Source organism: Poecile atricapillus, chromosome 2 (assembly GCF_030490865.1).
Source record: "Poecile atricapillus isolate bPoeAtr1 chromosome 2, bPoeAtr1.hap1, whole genome shotgun sequence".
Lineage (NCBI taxonomy): Eukaryota > Metazoa > Chordata > Aves > Passeriformes > Paridae > Poecile > Poecile atricapillus.
Genome location: NC_081250.1, coordinates 154,162,570 through 154,181,873, shown reverse-complemented (window position 1 = coordinate 154,181,873; position 19,304 = coordinate 154,162,570). Strand labels below are relative to the sequence as shown.

Here is a 19,304-nt window from a genome sequence, read left to right as displayed (position 1 = left end):
GGACATGAGGAGCTTTGGGGACACGAGGAGCTTTGGGGTGTACAGGGGTTGCAATGGGGTACAATGAACGGGGGGGTTTGGGGACATGAGGAGCTTTGGGGTGTACAGGGGATGCAATGGGGTACAGTGAACAGGGGGGTTTGGGGACATGGGAGGCTTTGGGGACAGGGGGGGTTTGGGGACATGAGGAGCTTTGGGGTGTACAGGGGCTGCAATGGGGTACAATGAACAGGGGGGGTTTGGGGACATGAGGAGCTCTGGGGTGTACAGGGGATGCAATGGGGTACAGCGAACAGGGCAGGTTTGGGGACATGGGAGGCTTTGGGGACATGAGGAGCTTTGGGGATGTGAGGAGCTTTGGGGTGTACAGGCGTTACAAGGGGATACAGCGAACAGGGGGGTTTGGGGACATGGGAGGATTCAGGGACATGAGGAGCTTTGGGGACATGAGGAGCTTTGGGGTGTACAGGGTTTGCAATGGGGTACAGCGAACAGGGCAGGTTTGGGGACATGGGAGGCTTTGGGGACAGTGAGGGTTTGGGGACATGAGGAGCTTTGGGGTGTACAGGGGATGCAATGGGGTACAGTGAACAGGGCGGGTTTGGGGACATGAGGAGCTTTGGGCTGTACAGGGGTTGCAATGGGGTACAGCAAATGAGGGGGTTTGGGACATGGGAGGCTTTGGGGTGTACAGGGGTCACAGGGGGGGTACAGCGAACAGGGGGAGTTTGGGGACATGAGGAGCTTTGGGGACACGAGGAGCTTTGGGGTGTACAGGGGTTGCAATGGGGTACAGCAAATGAGGGGGTTTGGGGACATGGGAGGCTTTGGGGACATGGGAGGCTTTGGGGTGTACAGGGGCTGCAATGGGGTACAATGAACAGGGGGGGTTTGGGGACATGAGGAGCTTTGGGGTGTACAGGGTTTGCAATGGGGTACAATGAACAGGGGGGGTTTGGGGACATGGGAGGCTTTGGGGACATGAGGAGCTTTGGGGACATGAGGAGCTTTGGGGTGTACAGGGGTTTGCAATGGGATACAGTGAACAGGGGGGGTTTGGGGACATGGGAGGCTTTGGGGACATGAGGAGCTTTGGGGTGTACAGGGGATGCAATGGGGTACAGTGAATGGGGGGTTTGGGGACATGGGAGGATTCAGGGACATGAGGAGCTTTGGGGACACGAGGAGCTTTGGGGTGTACAGGGTTTGCAATGGGATACAGTGAACAGGGCAGGTTTGGGGACTTGAGGAGCTTTGGGGTGTACAGGGGATGCAATGGGCTACAGCAAACGGGGATTTGGGAACATGGGAGGCTTTGGGGACATGAGGAGCTTTGGGGATGTGAGAAGCTTTGGGGTGTACAGGGGTTGCAATGGGGTACAGCGAACAGGGGGGGTTTGGGATGTGGGAGGCTTTGGGGACAGTGGGGGTTCGGGGACATGAGGAGCTTTGGGGTGTACAGGGGTCACAGGGGGCTTTTTGGAGCTCAAGGGCCACAGAGAGTCTGGGGGGCTTTGAGGAGAACAGGGGACACAGGGGACACGCAGGGCACAGGGGTCACAGGAGGCTTTGCAGGGCTTTGGGGGCACAGGGGACACGGGGGACAGAGGACACGTGAAGGGCTTTGGGGGGCCACGGAGGGCTTTTAGGGGCACTGAAGGAAGGACAAGGAGGACAGGAAGGGCTCTGGGGACACAGGGGACAGGCTGTGGGGACCCCCACAGCGCCCGTACCGACGGTACATCTGCTCGCCCTGCGGGTGCCGCCCGTCCTTGAGGCTCTGGACGTCGTTGAAGAGCAGCCGGATCATCGCGTCCGCCTTGTCCAGGTCCCGCTCCACCTCTGCCGCCTTCTGCGGCGCCTTCCCGGCCGCCAGCAGCCGCACGTCCTGCGCAGGAGGGACAGTGAGGTCACAGCCACGGCCACAGCCACGGGCACGGTCCCAGCAGGCCCCGGTGGCACCGGCACTCACTGCCTGCAGCAGAGCGTCCGCCTGGTTCAGCTGCTCCTCACAGAGCCCTGACTCCATCTGCAGCTTGGTGACCACACGCTGCAGCCGCTCCAGCCTGCGGGGACATGCACAGGGGGACGTGGTCAGCGCAGGGAGGGGACAGCTGTCCTGGCCATGCACAGCATGGCTCCTGTCCCGTGCTGCAGCCTGTTCCCTGTCCTGCTCCTCATCCCAATCCCAATCCCAATCCGCCCCGTCCCCATCTTGCTTCTCCCATCCTGGCCCTCACCCCACTTCCAACCTCAATCCCAATCCCCCACATCCTATCCCATTTCAGTCCCCATGCTGCCCCTCATCCCGTTCCCAATGCCCCCCACCCCATCCAAATCCCCATCCCAATCCCCATCCAAATCCCCATCCAAATCCCCATCCCAATCCCCATCCCAATCCCCATCCAAATCCCCATCCCAATCCCAATCCCCGTCCCACCCTCATGTCCCCTGTCCCCGATCCTGCCGCCATCCAAATCCCCGTCCCACCCCCGTGTCCCCGCTCCCGTCCCCATCCCTGTCCTGCCGTGCCACCCCCGTGTCCCCGCTCCCGTCCCCATCCCTGTCCTGCCGTGCCACCCCCGTGTCCCCACTCCCGTCCCCATCCCTGTCCTGCCGTGCCACCCCCGTGTCCCCTGTCCCCGCTCCTGTCCCCATCCCTGTCCTGCCGTGCCCCCCCCGTGTCCCCGCTCCCGTCCCCATCCCTGCCCTGCCGTGCCACCCCCGTGTCCCCGCTCCTGTCCCCATCCCTGTCCTGCCGTGCCACCCCCGTGTCCCCTGTCCCCGCTCCCGTCCCCACCCCTGTCCTGCCGTGCCACCCCCGTGTCCCCTGTCCCTGCTCCCGTCCCCATCCCTGTCCTACCGTGCCACCCCCGTGTTCCCAATCCCGTCCCCATCCCTGTCCTGCCGTGCCACCCCCGTGTCCCCTGTCCCCGCTCCCGTCCCCATCCCTGTCCTGCCGTGCCACCCTCGTGTCCCCACTCCCGTCCCCATCCCTGTCCTGCCGTGCCACCCTCGTGTCCCCAATCCCGTCCCCATCCCTGTCCTGCCGTGCCACCCCCGTGTCCCCTGTCCCCGCTCCTGTCCCCATCCCTGTCCTGCCGTGCCACCCCCGTGTCCCCGCTCCCGTCCCCATCCCTGTCCTGCCGTGCCACCCCCGTGTCCCCTGTCCCCAATCCCGTCCCCATCCCTGTCCTGCCGTGCCGCGCTCCGGGCCGGCGGCCGCAGAGCTTTCCCAGCAGGATCGGTGACTCACAGCGCTGTGGTTCCCCCTCGGGGGGGCCGGGACACCCCACCCCGGCCCAGCCCCGCGGTTTGGCAGCGGGAGGGGGGTGTGGGTGCCAGCTCAGCCCTGCCCGCCCCCCCCGGCCCCCCCCAACTCGCCTCTCAAATTCTGCCCGCAGCAGCTTCTCCCGCTCCAGCACAGCGACGTGCAGCCGCCCCCACTCCTTCTCCACGTCCAGGGGGTGGTACCCGGGGGGCACCTTCAGCTGCCCCGACTGCACCGCGCCCTGCGCACCCCAAATGTCACACCCCGCCTCAAAAGGGGCGTGCCGGGCACTGCCGTGGGACCCCCGGCACCCGGGAATCATCACCCTCCCGGGACCCACCCAGAGCCCCCCAAGACCCCTGGCATCCCACAGCCCCCCATCATCCTCCTGGGACCCACCCAGAGCCCCCCAAAACCTCTGGCACCCCACAGCCCCCCATCATCCTCCTGGGACCCACCCAGAGCCCCCCAAAACCCCTGGCATCCCACAGCCCCCAGGACCATCCATCATCCTCCTGGGACCCACCCAGAGCCCCCCAAGACCCCTGGCATCCCACAGCCCCCAGGATCATCCATCATCCTCCTGGGATCCACCCAGAGCCCCCCAAAACCCCTGGCATCCCACAGCCCCCCATCATCCTCCCGGGACCCACCCACAGCCCCCCAAAACCCCTGGCATCCCACAGCCCCCCATCATCCTCCCGGGACCCACCCAGAGCCCCCCAAAACCCCTGGCATCCCACAGCCCCCAGGACCATCCATCATCCTCCTGGGACCCACCCAGAGCCCCCCAAAACCCCTGGCATCCCACAGCCCCCCATCATCCTCCCGGGACCCACCCAGAGCCCCCAAAACCCCTGGCATCCCACAGCCCCCAGGACCATCCATCATCCTCCCAGGACCCACCCAGAGCCCCCCAAAACCCCTGGCATCCCACAGCCCCCAGGATCATCCATCATCCTCCTGGGATCCACCCAGAGCCCCCCAAGACCCCTGGCATCCCACAGACCCCCATCATCCTCCCGGGACCCACCCAGAGCCCCCCAAAACCCCTGGCATCCCACAGCCCCCAGGACCATCCATCATCCTCCCGGGACCCACCCAGAGCCCCCCAAAACCCCTGGCATCCCACAGCCCCCAGGACCATCCATCATCCTCCCGGGACCCACCCACAGCCCCCCAAAACCCCTGGCATCCCAACAGCCCCCCATCATCCTCCTGGGACCCACCCAGAGCCCCCCAAAACCCCTGGCATCCCACAGCCCCCAGGACCATCCATCATCCTCCTGGGACCCACCAAGAGCCCCCCAAAACCCCTGGCATCCCACAGCCCCCCATCATCCTCCTGGGACCCACCCAGAGCCCCCCAAAACCCCTGGCATCCCACAGCCCCCAGCACCATCCATCACCCTCCTGGGACCCACCCAGAGCCCCCAAGACCCCTGGCATCCCACAGCCCCCAGGACCATCCATCATCCTCCCAGGACCCACCAAGAGCCCCCCAAGACCCCTGGCATCCCACAGCCCCCAGGACCATCCATCATCCTCCCGGGACCCACCCAGAGCCCCCCAAAACCCCTGGCATCCCACAGCCCCCAGGACCATCCATCATTCTCCTGGGACCCACCCAGCGCCCCCCGAAGCCCCCAGCCCCGCAGGACTATCATCCCTTTGGGACACATCCCCAGTTTCTCGAGCCCCCTGGCTGCTCAGGCCCCCCACCCCTGGGGATCCCAAACACCCCGGACCCTCAGGACCCCAGCTCCAAGCCCCAGCCCCTGGCCGGTACCTCCAGCGCCTGGAAGATGGCTTTGGAGCGTTCTTGTCGGCCTCCCGAGCCGGCAGCTCCGTCTCCTTGAACTTGAGGAACTGGCGCCAGAGGATCTGCCCAGGGGGGGCGGGGGGCACAGCTGAGCGGGGACCCCCAGCCGCTGCTGCCCCCTCCCCAAGTATCCGCCCTCCCCCGCCCAGTTTTCCATGTGTGCGGGGCCGGAGGGAAGGAAGCGGCCGCGCTGGACTTTGCCAGCGGTGACTCACGGCACGGCCGGGGAGGCTGAGTCAGAGGGGCCCCCCCCATGGGGCACCCGGCTCCGTCACGGCTCTGAGCCCCCCAAACCCCGCAGACCCCACGCTGGCACCGGCGGGGGCTCGGTGCCACAGCCGCACCCGGGTCTCACGGTGACCCACGGCGCGGCACGGCTGGCCCTGGGCTGCCAGGGGGCTGCCACGCTGGGCATGAGACACCCACAGTGGGCATGAGCCACCCACACGGTGGCCACAGGCCAGCTAACACCCCTCAATGGGCATGAGCCACCCACACTGGGCATGAGACACCCACGGTGGGGCCACAGGCCAGCTGGCACCCCTCACTGGGCATGAGACACCCACGGTGGGGCCACAGGCCAGCTGACACCCCTCACTGGGCATGAGCCACCCACAGTGGGGCTGCTGGCTGGCACCCCTCAATGGGCATGAGACACCCACACCAGGCATGAGCCACCCCTCACTGGGCATGAGCCACCCACGGCGGGCATGAGCCACCCACACGGTGGCCACAGGCCAGCTAACACCCCTCAATGGGCATGAGCCACCCACACTGGGCATGAGACACCCACGGTGGGGCTGCTGGCTGGCACCCCTCAATGGGCATGAGCCACCCACACCGGGCATGAGCCACCCCTCACTGGGCATGAGCCACCCACGCTGGGCATGAGACACCCACGGTGGGGCCACAGGCTGGCTGGCACCCCTCAGTGGGCATGAGACACCCTCACTGGGCATGAGCCACCCACAGGGTGGCCACAGCCGGCTGGCACTCCTCACTGGGCATGAGCCACCCACGGTGGGCATAAGCCACCCCTCACTGGGCATGAGACACCCACACTGGGCATGAGCCACCCACGGTGGGGCCGGCTGGGACTGTGCCCCACGTTGCCCCGGCTACCAGCGGCTCCCAAGGTTGGTCATCGCTGTGGCAGCACCGTGCCCATCCCCGTGCCCATCCCCGTGCCCGTGCCAGGCCAGCAGCACTGCTCCTGTCCTCGCCCCACGCCCGTCCCGGCGGCCTCACCTCGATCTCCTCGTAGCTGGCAGGGAGGCGCCGCTCCTCGAAGAGCGCCGAGTGCTGCCGGCTCCACTGCAGCAGCCCCGTCACCACCTCGTAGTACTCCTGCCAGCGCAGCTGCAGCTCCTGGGGAGGGGACACACGTGTGGGGCTGGGGGTGGCACCGTGGGGCTGGCAGCAGCGCTGGTGACCCCCGGCACCCCGACTCACGTTGGCCTTGACGCCGTCCTGCACCTCGGGCACGCGCGGCATGGCGTCGTACAGGGAGGACACGTAGGTGATGATGGACTTCTCGTCCGGCTGCGCCACGTCCACGTCTGCGGGAGGGAGCGGGGTCAGCTGGGGGACCCCGAGGTGGGGAGGGGTCTGCAGAGGGACCCCACGGGTGACCCCAGCCCGGTACCTTCGGGGTCCAGCAGCCGCGTCACCCCCAGGTCCCGCTCGGCCACGGTGAAGGCCTGGTCCAGGTTCTCCAGGTTGCTCTGGCGGTACACCCGGCTCATGTCGATCAGCATTGGCCTGTGGGGAGGGATCAGGAGGGGTCAGCGGGGTTTGGGGACCCCAAAACCCCGAGGAGAGCAGGTTCCCCTCCTTCCTGGGGCCACCATGGCTGCCTCCTCTGCCTGGACTCCTGCCCAGCCACCCCACAGCCCCACAGCAGGGGAGACCCCCACAGCCAGCACAGGGACAGGAGGAGCTGGGGGTACACACAGTCCCCAGTGGGAACCCTGGCACAGCCAGAGCCCCCGTGTCCTGTGAACTGGGCACCTCAACCCTGCATGGGGCTGGCACCCCAATCCTGCATGGGGCTGACACCCTGTGGGGCTGACACCCCAATCCTGCATGGGGCTGACACCCAGTGGGGCTGACACCCCAATCCCCTGTGGGGCTGACACCCTGTGGGGCTGACACCCCAATCCTGCATGGGGCTGACACCCCAGTCCCCTGTGGGGCTGACACCCCAATACTCTGTGGGGCTGACATCCTGTGGGGCTGACACCCCAAACCCCTGTGGGGCTGACACCCTGTGGGGCTGACACCCCAATCCCCTGTGGGGCTGACACCCCAATCCTGCATGGGGCTGACACCCTGTGGGGCTGACACCCCAATCCCCTGTGGGGCTGACACCCCAATCCTGCATGGGGCTGACACCCTGTGGGGCTGACACCCCAAACCCCTGTGGGGCTGACACCCCAATCCTCTGTGGGGCTGACACCCCAATCCTCTGTGGGGCTGACACCCCAATCCCCTGTGGGGCTGACACCGTGTGGGGCTGACACCCCAATCCTGCATGGGGCTGACACCCTGTGGGGCTGACACCCCAATCCCCTGTGGGGCTGACACCCCAGTCCCCTGTGGGGCTGACACCCTGTGGGGCTGACACCCTGTGGGGCTGACACTTTGGGACCCCTTGGAGCTCCATGGTGGGGCCAAGCTCAGCGTGGCAGCGCCTTGGAGCGCAGCACGGCGCGGCTGTGACATCTCCCCCCATGGGGCACCCACCTGCGCATATTTGCCCTCCCCAAAAGCACGCGGCAGTCCCAGCAGGACCCGTGGGGACCTGCCTGCCACCGCCCCGGCACGCCAGCGGCGGGCACGGCTCTGCCGGCACAGCCGATGGGCCGGGACTCGTCAGGAGCACGAGGGGATCGGCACAGCCTGCCTGGTGAGCGGGATTGGCACGGCTGCCCCGGTGAGGGGGATTGGCACGGCTGCCCCGGTGAGGGGGATCGGCACGGCTGCCCCAGTGAGGGGGATCGGCACAGCCGCCCTGGTGAGCAGGATCGGCACGGCTGCCCCGGTGAGCAGGATCGGCACGGCTGCCCCGGTGAGCAGGATCGGCATGGCTGCCCCGGTGAGGGGATTGGCACAGCCACCCTGGTGAGTGGGATCTGCACGGCTGCCCTGGTGAGGGGGATTGGCACAGCCACCCTGGTGAGCAGGATCGGCACAGCTGCCCTGGTGAGCGGGATTGGCACAGCTACCCTGAATGAGCAGGATTGGCACAGCCACCCTGGTGAGGGGGATTGGCACGGCCACCCTGGTGAGCGGGATCAGCACAGAAGCCCCGATGAGCATACAGTAGCCCCGGTGAGCTGGGATAGGCACGGCTGCCCTGGTGAGCACACAGCTGCCCTGGTGAGGGGGGATCTGCATGGTAGCCCTGGTAAGCACACGGTAGCCCCGGTGAGCGGGGATTGGTACAGCAGCCCCGGTGAGCACACAGCTGCCCCGGTGAGGGGGGATTGGCACGGCTGCCCCGGTGAGCAAGATCGGCACGGCAGCCCCGGTGAGCACACGGCAGCCCCGGTGAGCACACGGTATCCCCGGTGAGCACACGGTATCCCCAATGAGCACACGGTATCCCCGGTCAGCACACGGTATCCCCAATGAGCACACGGTATCCCCGGTGAGCACACGGCAGCCCCGGTGAGCACACGGTATCCCCGGTGAGCACACGGTATCCCGGTGAGCACACGGTATCCCCGGTGAGCACACGGCAGCCCCGGTCAGCACACGGTATCCCCAATGAGCACACGGTATCCCCGGTGAGCACACGGTATCCCCGGTGAGCACACGGCAGCCCCGGTGAGCACACAGCTGCCCACAGACACACGGCACCGCCACCACGGCACCCACCTGTGCCGGTGAATGATGGCATTGAAGAGGCGCCCGTCCCGCCAGCTGGTGGTGAAGTTGTCACAGCGGAGGCCCTGGTAATCCTCCACCATCCGCTGTGACCAGAGCAGCAGCTTCTCCTTGGCTGTCATGTCCTCCGACTGCCCCGTCACCTGGATGTCTGAGATCTGCCAGGACACGGCCGTTACTCTGGAAACCGGCACTGGCACAGCGACCCTCGCTGCACGGCAGTGACACCGCTCCTGCCCCACTGGAGGGGACCAGACCGGCCCGGGGAGACCCCCAGCCCCACGGAATCCTGGCCCTGGGTACCACCGGCCAGTCCCCACCCCGCCGGGCTCACCTGGAAGTGGAGGATGATGGTCCAGATGAGCCCCAGCGTCAGCTTGGGGTTGCCGTCGGCGATGTCATCGTTGCGGATGTTCACCAGCTTCACCTGCAGCACAGGAGGCGCGCGGCTCAGGGCTGGGGGAGCGCGGCACAGCCCAGGGGCTGTGTTCCCACCCCATCCATCCTCACCTGCCGGTGCTTCAGGTAGTTGAGGGCAATCTGGACATTCTGCAGCTTGTGGAAGCGCATCCGGCCCTTCTCCCGGGGCTGGGGGAGAGGAGGGCGGTGAGAGCAGGCCCGGCAACGTCCGGCCACCGCAGCCCCCCGGCATGGCCCGGCCGCGATGCCACCACACCGTGCTGTCACCCCTGTCACCCCGGCTCTGCCCGGCCCCTCCCAGCACATGCCGATGGCACCCGCCCTCGCACTTTGTCCCTGCAGGGGTGGGGACGCTCCCCGCGCTCCCCCCGCCGGCACAGGCTGTTCCCACGCCGCACCCGACACCGGCACCGTCCCGAGGGGAGCCGAGGGTGGGCACGGCAGCCGCTGCCCGGCGGTGCCAATGCACCACGGTCCTGATGGCGCTGCACGCGTGGCCACCGTGTCCCTCGCCATGCAGGTCCCCAGCACGCTCCGTGTCCCCTCAGCAGGACCAGGAATTGCCAAGCTGGGTGAGTCCCCCAAACTTGTGGGTCCTGGCCGGGGTCCCCTGGGTCCTGCCCAGACCCCCACATGTTCCTGCCCCACATTCCACCGGCTGAGCCCAGATTTGGCTGCCAGGAGAGCTGGGGACTCCATGAACCCCTGGTACTGCTCAGAACAGACCAGGGCCACTCCTGTCCCACAGCAAGGGGCCAGCATGGACCCGCAGCCACTCGGGGCCAGGGCCAGCCCTATTGTGAGACCCAGAGAGTTGGTGGCCACGTGCCACCCCTTGCCAGCCACCCCGCAGAGCCGGCAGCACATCCTGCCGTGGTGCTGGGAGCCACAGTCCAGCTCCAGCCTGCCGAGGCCCAGCACGGTGGGATCACTCCCAGCGATGCTGCTCGTGGAAGGAGACTCCTCTCCTGCTGCTGCCACTGAGCCCCCGGCCCAGGGAAACCCACCCCACAGCTCTCGGCATCAGGGGGCACCAGGACAGGCAGAGCATGCAGCCAGGGCACCGGGATGGCACGGGGACAGGCATGGCACATGGCACACGGCACATGGATGGCACATGGCACACGGCACACGGATGGCACATGGCACACGGATGGCACATGGATGGCACACGGCATGCAGACAGTCCTGGGACATGCTCGGCACCGCTCCGTGCCGGTGCCACAGCGCCGGTCGCCGTGCGGGGCCATGCCAAGAGCCGATGGCAGAACCACTCACCAACCGCAAGGTCCGCAGGACGTCGCGCTCCCGGGGCTGCCCCGGCCGAGCCGAGCGGAGAGGAGCAGAGAGAGGAAGGAGGAGGAGGAGGCAAAGGCGGCGGTGGGCCGGGGGCCGGCGCCAGGAAGCAGAGAGGGCACCAAAGCAAAGAGAGGTTAGAGGCGGGGGCGGGGGGCGCGGGCACTCCGGGGTCACCGGACAGACCGACGGCCAAGCAGGAAGAGAGGGAACAGAGGCAGGCGGCGAGGGCGAGGATGAGGACGAGGAAGGCCGGCGGAGAGGAGCCGGCGCGTGGCGGGGAGCGGGGCAGGGCGGCGGGGCACCTACCAGCGTGTCACCCGACAGCACCTCCAGCAGCGAGATGAGGTTGTGCCCGTCCCGCAGGTCCTCGTACAGGTCGTTGACGTGGCGCTGCGCCTGTGGGGACAGCGACGGCGTCAGCGGGGCCGGGGACAGCCGGGCACGGGCGCTCACACACAGCCCCACGGTGTCCCCGGTGCCACGGCCCCCACAAACACACACACGGCAGCTCCCCCTGTGCCGGCTCCAGCATCGCTCCAGCGTCACTCGGGCATGCAGAGACCCACCGGGAAGGGGTCAGAGCCCCCCACCCACCACGGAGGGGTCAGACCCCCCGCCCACCACAGCGGGGTCCATCCCCGGGCAGGGGAAGGGGGTGTGCAGGGAGGAAGAGCGCAGTGGGACAGAGAGAGAGGAAGGACCTACCTCTGGTCGCCAGTGCTGCGCAGGGCAGAGAGAAGAGAGCGGTTAGGAGAGAGCAGAGGGGGGACCCAGCATGGGCAGAGTGTGGTGGCACCACGATGGCACTGCGGGGTCAGGGACATGTGACACACATTGGGGGGGGCTGGGCCGTGTCCCAGCGTGTGCCAGGTGCCAAGGTGGGGCTCTGCCTGTGGCAGGGGGTGCCAGGGAATGGGGACTGGCAGGAGTGGGACAGGACTGAGGGCCCCAAAGCACAGGACACATCCCCAGGTGCCAGGGGCACCGTTCCCATGGCATAGGTGGGAGGGCAGCAGGAGGGCAGATCCTGCCTGGGGGGCAGACCCCCACCACGGAGGCAGCTGAGGGGCCTCAACCAGGGTGTGGCAGCGGTGCTGGCACCAGGGACCCTCCAGTGCCACGTCCTGAGCCGTTCCAGCACACGGGGCTGAGGCTGGCGGTGATTTGGGGCCTGGGACTGCTGGGGACTGCTGGGGCAGCGGTACCCACTGGCCAGTGGGTGCCCAGGGATGGCTGGGGACCGCTGGGGCAGTGGTGCCCACTGGCCAGTGGGTGCCCAGGGACTGCTGGGGCAGCGGTGCCTGCAGGACTGGGGGTGCCCAGGGACTGCTGGGGACTGCTGGGGCAGTGGTGCCCACTGGACTGGCGGTGCCCAGGGACTGCTGGGGACTGCTGGGGACCGTTGGGGACCGTTGGGGACCGCTGGGGCAGTGGTGCCCACTGGCCAGTGGGTGCCCAGGGACTGCTGGGGTAGCAGTGCCCGCTGGACTGGGAGTGCCCAGGGACTGCTGGGGACCTCTGGGGGCTGCTGGGGCAGCGGTGCCCGCTGGACTGGGGGTGCCCAGGGACTGCTGGGGACTGCTGGGGCAGTGGTGCCCACTGGCCAGTGGGTGCCCAGGGACTGCTGGGGCAGTGGTGCCCACTGGACTGGGGGTGCCCAGGGACTGCTGGGGCAGCGGTGCCCACAGAACTGGCGGTGCCTGTACCTTGATAAGGTGCTTGTTGACCCATTTGGTGAAGGTTTTCTTCTGGACACGATCTCGCTCATCTGCAAGAGAGGAGAAGGACAGGTGAGCCAGCGGCAGCGGGACGGTGGCACGGCAAAAACCAGGCCCCGCCGGTGGCACCGCAGGGCACGGCTGGCGCAGGAAATGATGAGCCAACCGCTCTGGGGAAGCACGGTGAGTCACGGGGTGTGGGGAAAGGAAACAGCTAACGGGGACCGGCCCCTGCGTGCCAGCACCCACCAGCACCCAGCAGCGCCTCAACACCCAGCACCCAGATTAGATCAGTTGGCCAGAGCACGGTGCCAATAACACCGAGGTTGAAGGTTCAACCCCAGTACGGACAAATTAAGAGTTGGACTTGGTGATCCTCCTGGAATTCCTTTCGGCTCAGAATATCCTCTGTGACGGCTCAGAGGAGGAGGTGCCCACCTGAGCCCTCTGGCAGTGCCGTGAGGAGCCCCAGCAGTGCCCTGGGCTGGCTGAGAGGGGTGGCCATGGTGCACAGGCCATGGGGTGTTTGTCCTGGCACCACCCCGGCACAGTTCCAGCCCCACAGGCAGGGCCCTGGTGGGACACGTACGGGATCGAGATGAGCCCACGCACCGTCCGCACTGCCAGCGCCGTGGGACACCCCAGGACACCCCCGGGACACCCCCGGGACACCCTTCTCTGTGGGCACAGGGCCAAGCAGGGCTGCAGTGAGTCACGGCGCTCCCTGCCCGCTGCCCTGTCATTAGGGGATGGCATGGGGACGATGACACATCGGGATGGGAACCCGGGATCCCACAGGACCCACCCCCCACAGCACCCACTGCCCCGCACCCCGCCAACCCCCGGCGCCCTGTGCCCCACCGCCAGCACCCGTTCTGCCGTCCCCCTGCTCCCCAGAGCCACCGCCAGCGCCCAAGAGGGCTCGGAGGCCAGAAGCGACACCCCACAGGCGTGGGGCGATGCCACCGGTGCCGCGGCAGCCACGGGGCCCCCCCTGCCCTCGCCGTGGCGAGCCGGGCGCTGCGTGCTGGGTCTTGCCCCGGCGGAGCGTGCCGGGATCTGCCCACGCGGCACCCAGCGCCCACAGCCGAGGCTCCCCGGGGACGCAGCCCCATCCAACCCGCGGTCCACGGCCGCTCAGCCGGGCCGGGCCGGGAGGAAGGAAGGGAGGAAGGAAAGGAGGAAGGAAATGTGGGGCACCCGAGCGGGGGGCACCTACACCGGACCCCCGGCAGCCGCGCCCACGGCTCTGACACCCCCGGGGTCCCCAGCGCGGCGCCCGCCCCGCGGGGAAGGCACAAGGACAGGAGCGGCCGGGGCTGCCGGGCAGGGCGTGGCAGGAAACCACCGCGGGCACCGGGGATGGAGCTGGGCGGCGGCGAGGGGTCTGCTGCCGTCCGCCCCATAGCCCGTCCCAGCACGGGGGTCTGCCCCATAGCCCGTCCCAGCACGGGGGTCTGCCCCACAGCCCGCCCCAGCACGGGGGTCTGCCCCACAGCCCGCCCCAGCACGGGGGTCTGCCCCATAGCCCGCCCCACAGCCCGCCCCAGCACGGGGGTCTGCCCCATAGTCCGCCCCAGCACGGGGGTCTGCCCCACAGCCCGCCCCAGCACGGGGGTCTGCCCCACAGCCCGGCCCGAGAAATCTCCCCGGCGTGGGGGTCGGAGCCCCAGCCCACCCTGGCTACACCAATCTGGGGACACCGCCCCGGCATGGGGCTGTGCCCCAGGGACTCTGCTCTGCTGTGGGGGGCTGCCCCACGGCCTGCCCTGGGGACACGGAGCCAGCACCGGGGTGTCCCCCGGGGACCCCACCCCAGTGTGGGGGTCTGCCCCACGGCCTGCCCTGGGGACACGGAGCCAGCACCGGGGTGTCCCCCGGGGACCCCGCCCCGCTTTGGGGGGCTGCCCCGCGGCTTGCCCTGGGGACACCGCCCCGGGTGGGGGATGCGGCGGTGGGGCGGCCCCTCCAGGCTCCCCGGGCCGTACCTTTGCGGCCCTCGGCCGCCCGCAGCACGGCCAGGTACAGGTTGTCCTCGGAGCCCGTTCGGGCCGGAGCCTCGTCCGAGCTGCGCCGCGGCCGGGACATGCTGAGCCCGACACCGCCGCTCTCCCTTCCCGCTCCGCCGCCGGTCCCGCCGCGAGTGGGGCGGCCCGGGGAGGAGACGGGGCTCTCTCCCCCCGCCCCACGCCCCACGCCCCACGCCCCGACCCTGCCCACAGGAAACTCCCGAGCTTTAACCCTTCCCTCCCTGCGCCTGCAGGCGGCACGGGACACGGAGGCGCGGAGCAGCCGTGGGGCGCTCCACGAGGAGCCGGCACCCCCAGTCCCACACGCGGGGACCCCCGGATCTGCCAGCGCGGGGAGCGGGACCCTCGTTCCTGAAGATGGGGGTGCTCAGAAACCCCTCACCCCTCACCCGGGGCGGCCAGACCCCGCCCCACACCTCAGGCCCACGAGCCCGGGGAGGGTGGGACCCACAGCCTGGGGCTGTCGGACCCCCAGTCACCACACCTCAGGACCACCAGCTTTCCAAGCTCCACAGGCTCAGGTCGCCCAGGTTTCCAGCTCAAGACCCTCCTTGCCCCTCACAGAGGGTCCCCAGAACCTTCAGTCCCGGTTTTGGCACCACCCGCAGCTCCGGGACCGCCCCAGAGCCCCCAGCAATGCCCTGGTGCTGTAGGAGCCCTGCTCAGACCCCTCGGGCCCCTCTCGGGGGTTCAGGTCACAACCCCCCTGGGCTGCAGGACCCCTGGGAGGGGGCACCGAGCCCCACAGACTCCGCCGGGGGTCCCCACGCACGCACCAGCCCCACCAGCAGCTCCGCTCCGGACGAGCACCCCAGGAGAGCTCTCCACACCCCACCCTGTGCCCCACAGCACCCACGGGCTCTCGCATCGAGCATTGGCAGCGCTGGAGGAATCCATGGAATTCCCAGGGATTCATCTCCCACCGCCCTCCCCCAGAGGGTGACAACGTCAGCGGAGGGGACCACGGGGAAAATTCCGGGGTTGTGCCGCACTGGGTGCTGCATCCCCCTGGAATATCCCCCCGTGGGGCACTGGGGACCCCCGGAGGGGCTGGCACAGCCCCTGGGGGTGACACGGAGCGGGCAGTCCTGCCCATGGCAGCAGCACCCACGTCACCAACGCCACCCACGTCACCCCCGGCAGGGCCGGCAGCTGCTGGGGAAAGCGCAGCTGCGGGTGCTCGGAGCGCTGCCAGCCTGGCATCGCCAGCACCCCAACACCTCGCTCTGCACCCCAACACACACGTCAGTGCCCTAAGGCACTCATCCTGCACCCCAACGCCTCTGCCTGAACCCCAACGCCTGAGTCTGCACCCCAACACCTCGGTCTGCACCCCAACACACACGTCAGTGCCCTAAGGCACTCATCCTGCACCCCAACGCCTCTGTCTGCACCCCAACATCCGAGTCTGCACCCCAACACCTCGCTCTGTACCCCAACACACACGTCAGTGCCCTAGGGCACTCATCCTGCACCCCAACGCCTCTGCCTGAACCCCAACGCCCGAGTCTGCACCCCAACGCCTGAGTCTGCACCCCAATATCCGTGTCTGCACCCCAACGCCTGAGTCTGCACCCCAATATCCGTGTCTGCACCCCAACGCCCGAGTCTGCACCCCAACACCTCGCTCTGCACCCCAACACACACGTCAGTGCCCTAAGGCACTCATCCTGTGCCCCAACGCCTCTGTCTGCACCCTAACATCCGAGTCTGCACCCCAACATCCATGTCTGCACCCCAACGCCCGAGTCTGGACCTCAAAATCCGAGTCTGCATTCTAACATCCGTGTCTGCACCCCAACACTCGAGTCTGCACCCCAAAATCCGAGTCTGCACCCCAACGCCCATGTCTGTACCCCAACATCCATGCCAGCACCCCAACACCCCTATCTGCACCCCAACACTCGAGTCTACACCCCAACATCCGTGTCTACACCCCCAACACCCCTGTCTACACCCCGACACCCCTGTCTGCACCCCAAAATCCGAGTCTGCATTTCAACATCCATGCCAGCACCCCAACATCCATGTCCGCACCCCAATATCCGTATCTGCACCCCAATATCCGTGCCCGCACCCCAATATCCGTGCCCGCACCCCAACAGCCGCCGTGCAGCGCGGGCAGTGCCCATCCTCAGTGCGGAGTCCAAGGCCGCGGGACCGTGCCCCGTCCTGCCGTGACTCACGGTCCAAGCGCGCTGCTCCGGCGCCCCGGGGAGCCCCGCCGGCCCCCGCCCACCCGCGACAGCCGCCCCGGCACCCACCCGCGACACTGCGCGGCCGCGGGGGCCCGTCAGGGAGCGGCAGCCGCGGCCGGGCCGATGCCCGCTGGGACGGAGCCAGCGCGGCCGCCGCGGAATGCGGGCGGCACCGGCCCGGGCCCGGCCCCGGCACGCACATTTTTCCGCCGAGAGCGCATCTGGCACAGGCACATCTGGCACAGGCGCATCTGGCACAGGCACATCTGGCGCCCGGAGCGCGGTGGGAGCCCTGCTGACGCACGTCGGGGGAGGCAGGGACTCCCCGGGACCGCGGCTACCGCCACACGGCCGAAGGAGCCACCGGACGAGAGAAGGACACGGAGGTGACACTGCCAGCGCGGTGACAAGGGTGGCACCGCTGTGCTCTGGCACCTCGCTCGCACTGGCCGAACCGCTCCCGACGTGTACCGAGCCGGGACCGGAGGGTTCTGAGAGCCTGGGATGGCTCCGGGGTGAGGGGCGGAATCGCCGCACCGGCACCCCCGGCACCGGCACCCCCGGCTCCGGCACCCCCGGCTCCGGCACCGCCAGCACCGGCGCCCCCGGCACCGGCACCCCCAGCACCGGCACCCCCAGCACCGGCACCCCCGGTTCCGGCAGGTACCGACCGGGAGGACGCGGCGGCGTCAGAGCGGGCGCTTTGAAGACCTGACGGGGCGGCTCCTGGCACCGTCCCCGGCGGCTCCCGGGGCAGGCGGCGCCCGGCTCCCGGCCCTGGCAGCTCCCGGCCCCGGCAGCTCCCGGCTCCGGCGGCTCCCGGGCCAGCCGGGCCGGCCGGGCAGGAGCGTCTCAGCCTCGCCCGCGGGTGCCGACGCCACCGGGCCGGCCCGGCTCCCTCCCACGGCGTCTCCCACCCTCGGGGCTCCGGGGGAACCCCCGGGAGCCGCCGAGCCGCCCCCGCCCGGACGCTGCGCCGGGCACCCGCGGGCACGGAGCGGGCACCGGGGCTGTACCGGCGCCGTGGTGACAGCCAGGTGACACCACCACGCACCGGGCCGGGACAACGGGCCAGCACAGCCCCGTGGGGCTCCGGGCACCAGCCCGAGGACCCGGGCGCACCAGGGAGACCTCGAGCCCCGTGCCCGGAGCGACCGGAGGCGCCGGGGTCTGCGGGCACTGGCAGCAAGCCGGGGGTGGCAGCGGGGGGTGGCAGGGCCCGGGGACACGGGGACAACACCGGGGAGAGGGACAGCACCAGGGGGACCTGAGCAGGGAGGATGGGCACAGAGGGCACAGGGGGCACGGAGGGAACGGAGGGAACGGAGGGAACGGAGGGCAGGGGCTCCCCGAGGTGCGGGGGGAGCACACCAGGCTGGGTGGGCACGGGGAGCTGAGACAGACACACGGCCTGCACACACAGACAGACAGACACAGACAGACACACGGACACACACAGACAGACACACACAGACAGACACACGGACACAGACAGACAGACAGACAGACACGGCCTGCACACACAGACAGACAGACGGACACACGGACACACAGCCTGCACACACAGACAGACAGACACATGGACACACAGACACAGACAGACAAATGGACACAGACAGACACAGACACAGACAGACACACGGCCTGCACACACAGACAGACAGACACAGACAGACACACGGCCTGCACACACAGACAGACAGACGGACACACACACACACACACACGGACACACACAGACACACAGACACAGACAGACACACGGCCTGCACACACACACAGACAGACACATGGACACACGGCCTGCACACACACACAGACACACAGACAGCCTGCACACACAGACACATGGACACACAGACACACAGACACACGGCCTGCACACACAGACACACGGACACACAGACATACGGCCTGCACACACAGACACACGGACACACGGACACACGGCCTGCACACACAGACACACGGACACACACACACACACACACATACAGACGCACACACGGACACACACACGGACACACACGGGACACACACGGGACACACACGGGACACACACACACACACACGGGACACACGGACACACACACAGGACACACACACGGGACACACACATGGACACACGGACACACACACGGACACACACACGGGACACACAGACACACACACGGGACACACACACAGACACACACACGGACACACACACGGGACACACACACGGGACACACACACGGACACACACATGGGACACACGGACACACACACGGACACACACACGGGACACACGGACACACACGGACACACACACGGACACACACACGGACACACGGACACACACACGGACACACAGACACACACGGACACACAGACACACACGGACACACGGACACACACACGGGACACACACATGGACACACACACGGACACACAGACACACACACGGACACACAGACACACACGGACACACAGACACACACGGACACACGGACACACACACGGGACACACACATGGACACACACACGGACACACAGACACACACACGGACACACACACAGGACACACACACGGACACACACACGGGACACACGGACACACACACGGGACACACACACGGGACACACGGACACACACACGGACACACACACGGGACA

At 68.0% G+C, this 19,304-nt stretch overlaps 1 protein-coding gene across 1 annotated transcript in view; it reads right to left on the bottom strand.

Moving 5' to 3' along the window:
* Positions 1–19,304, bottom strand: part of PLEC (plectin) — an 86,135-nt gene that overhangs the window by 32,776 nt on the left and 34,055 nt on the right. The window contains 13 exon segments of the mRNA XM_058832298.1: positions 1,734–1,888; positions 1,973–2,066; positions 3,385–3,512; positions 5,061–5,089; positions 5,092–5,155; positions 6,342–6,461; positions 6,546–6,652; positions 6,739–6,854; positions 8,976–9,142; positions 9,319–9,411; positions 9,495–9,572; positions 11,010–11,099; positions 12,410–12,471. Of these exon segments, the coding sequence (XP_058688281.1) occupies positions 1,734–1,888; positions 1,973–2,066; positions 3,385–3,512; positions 5,061–5,089; positions 5,092–5,155; positions 6,342–6,461; positions 6,546–6,652; positions 6,739–6,854; positions 8,976–9,142; positions 9,319–9,411; positions 9,495–9,572; positions 11,010–11,099; positions 12,410–12,471 (1,303 nt within the window).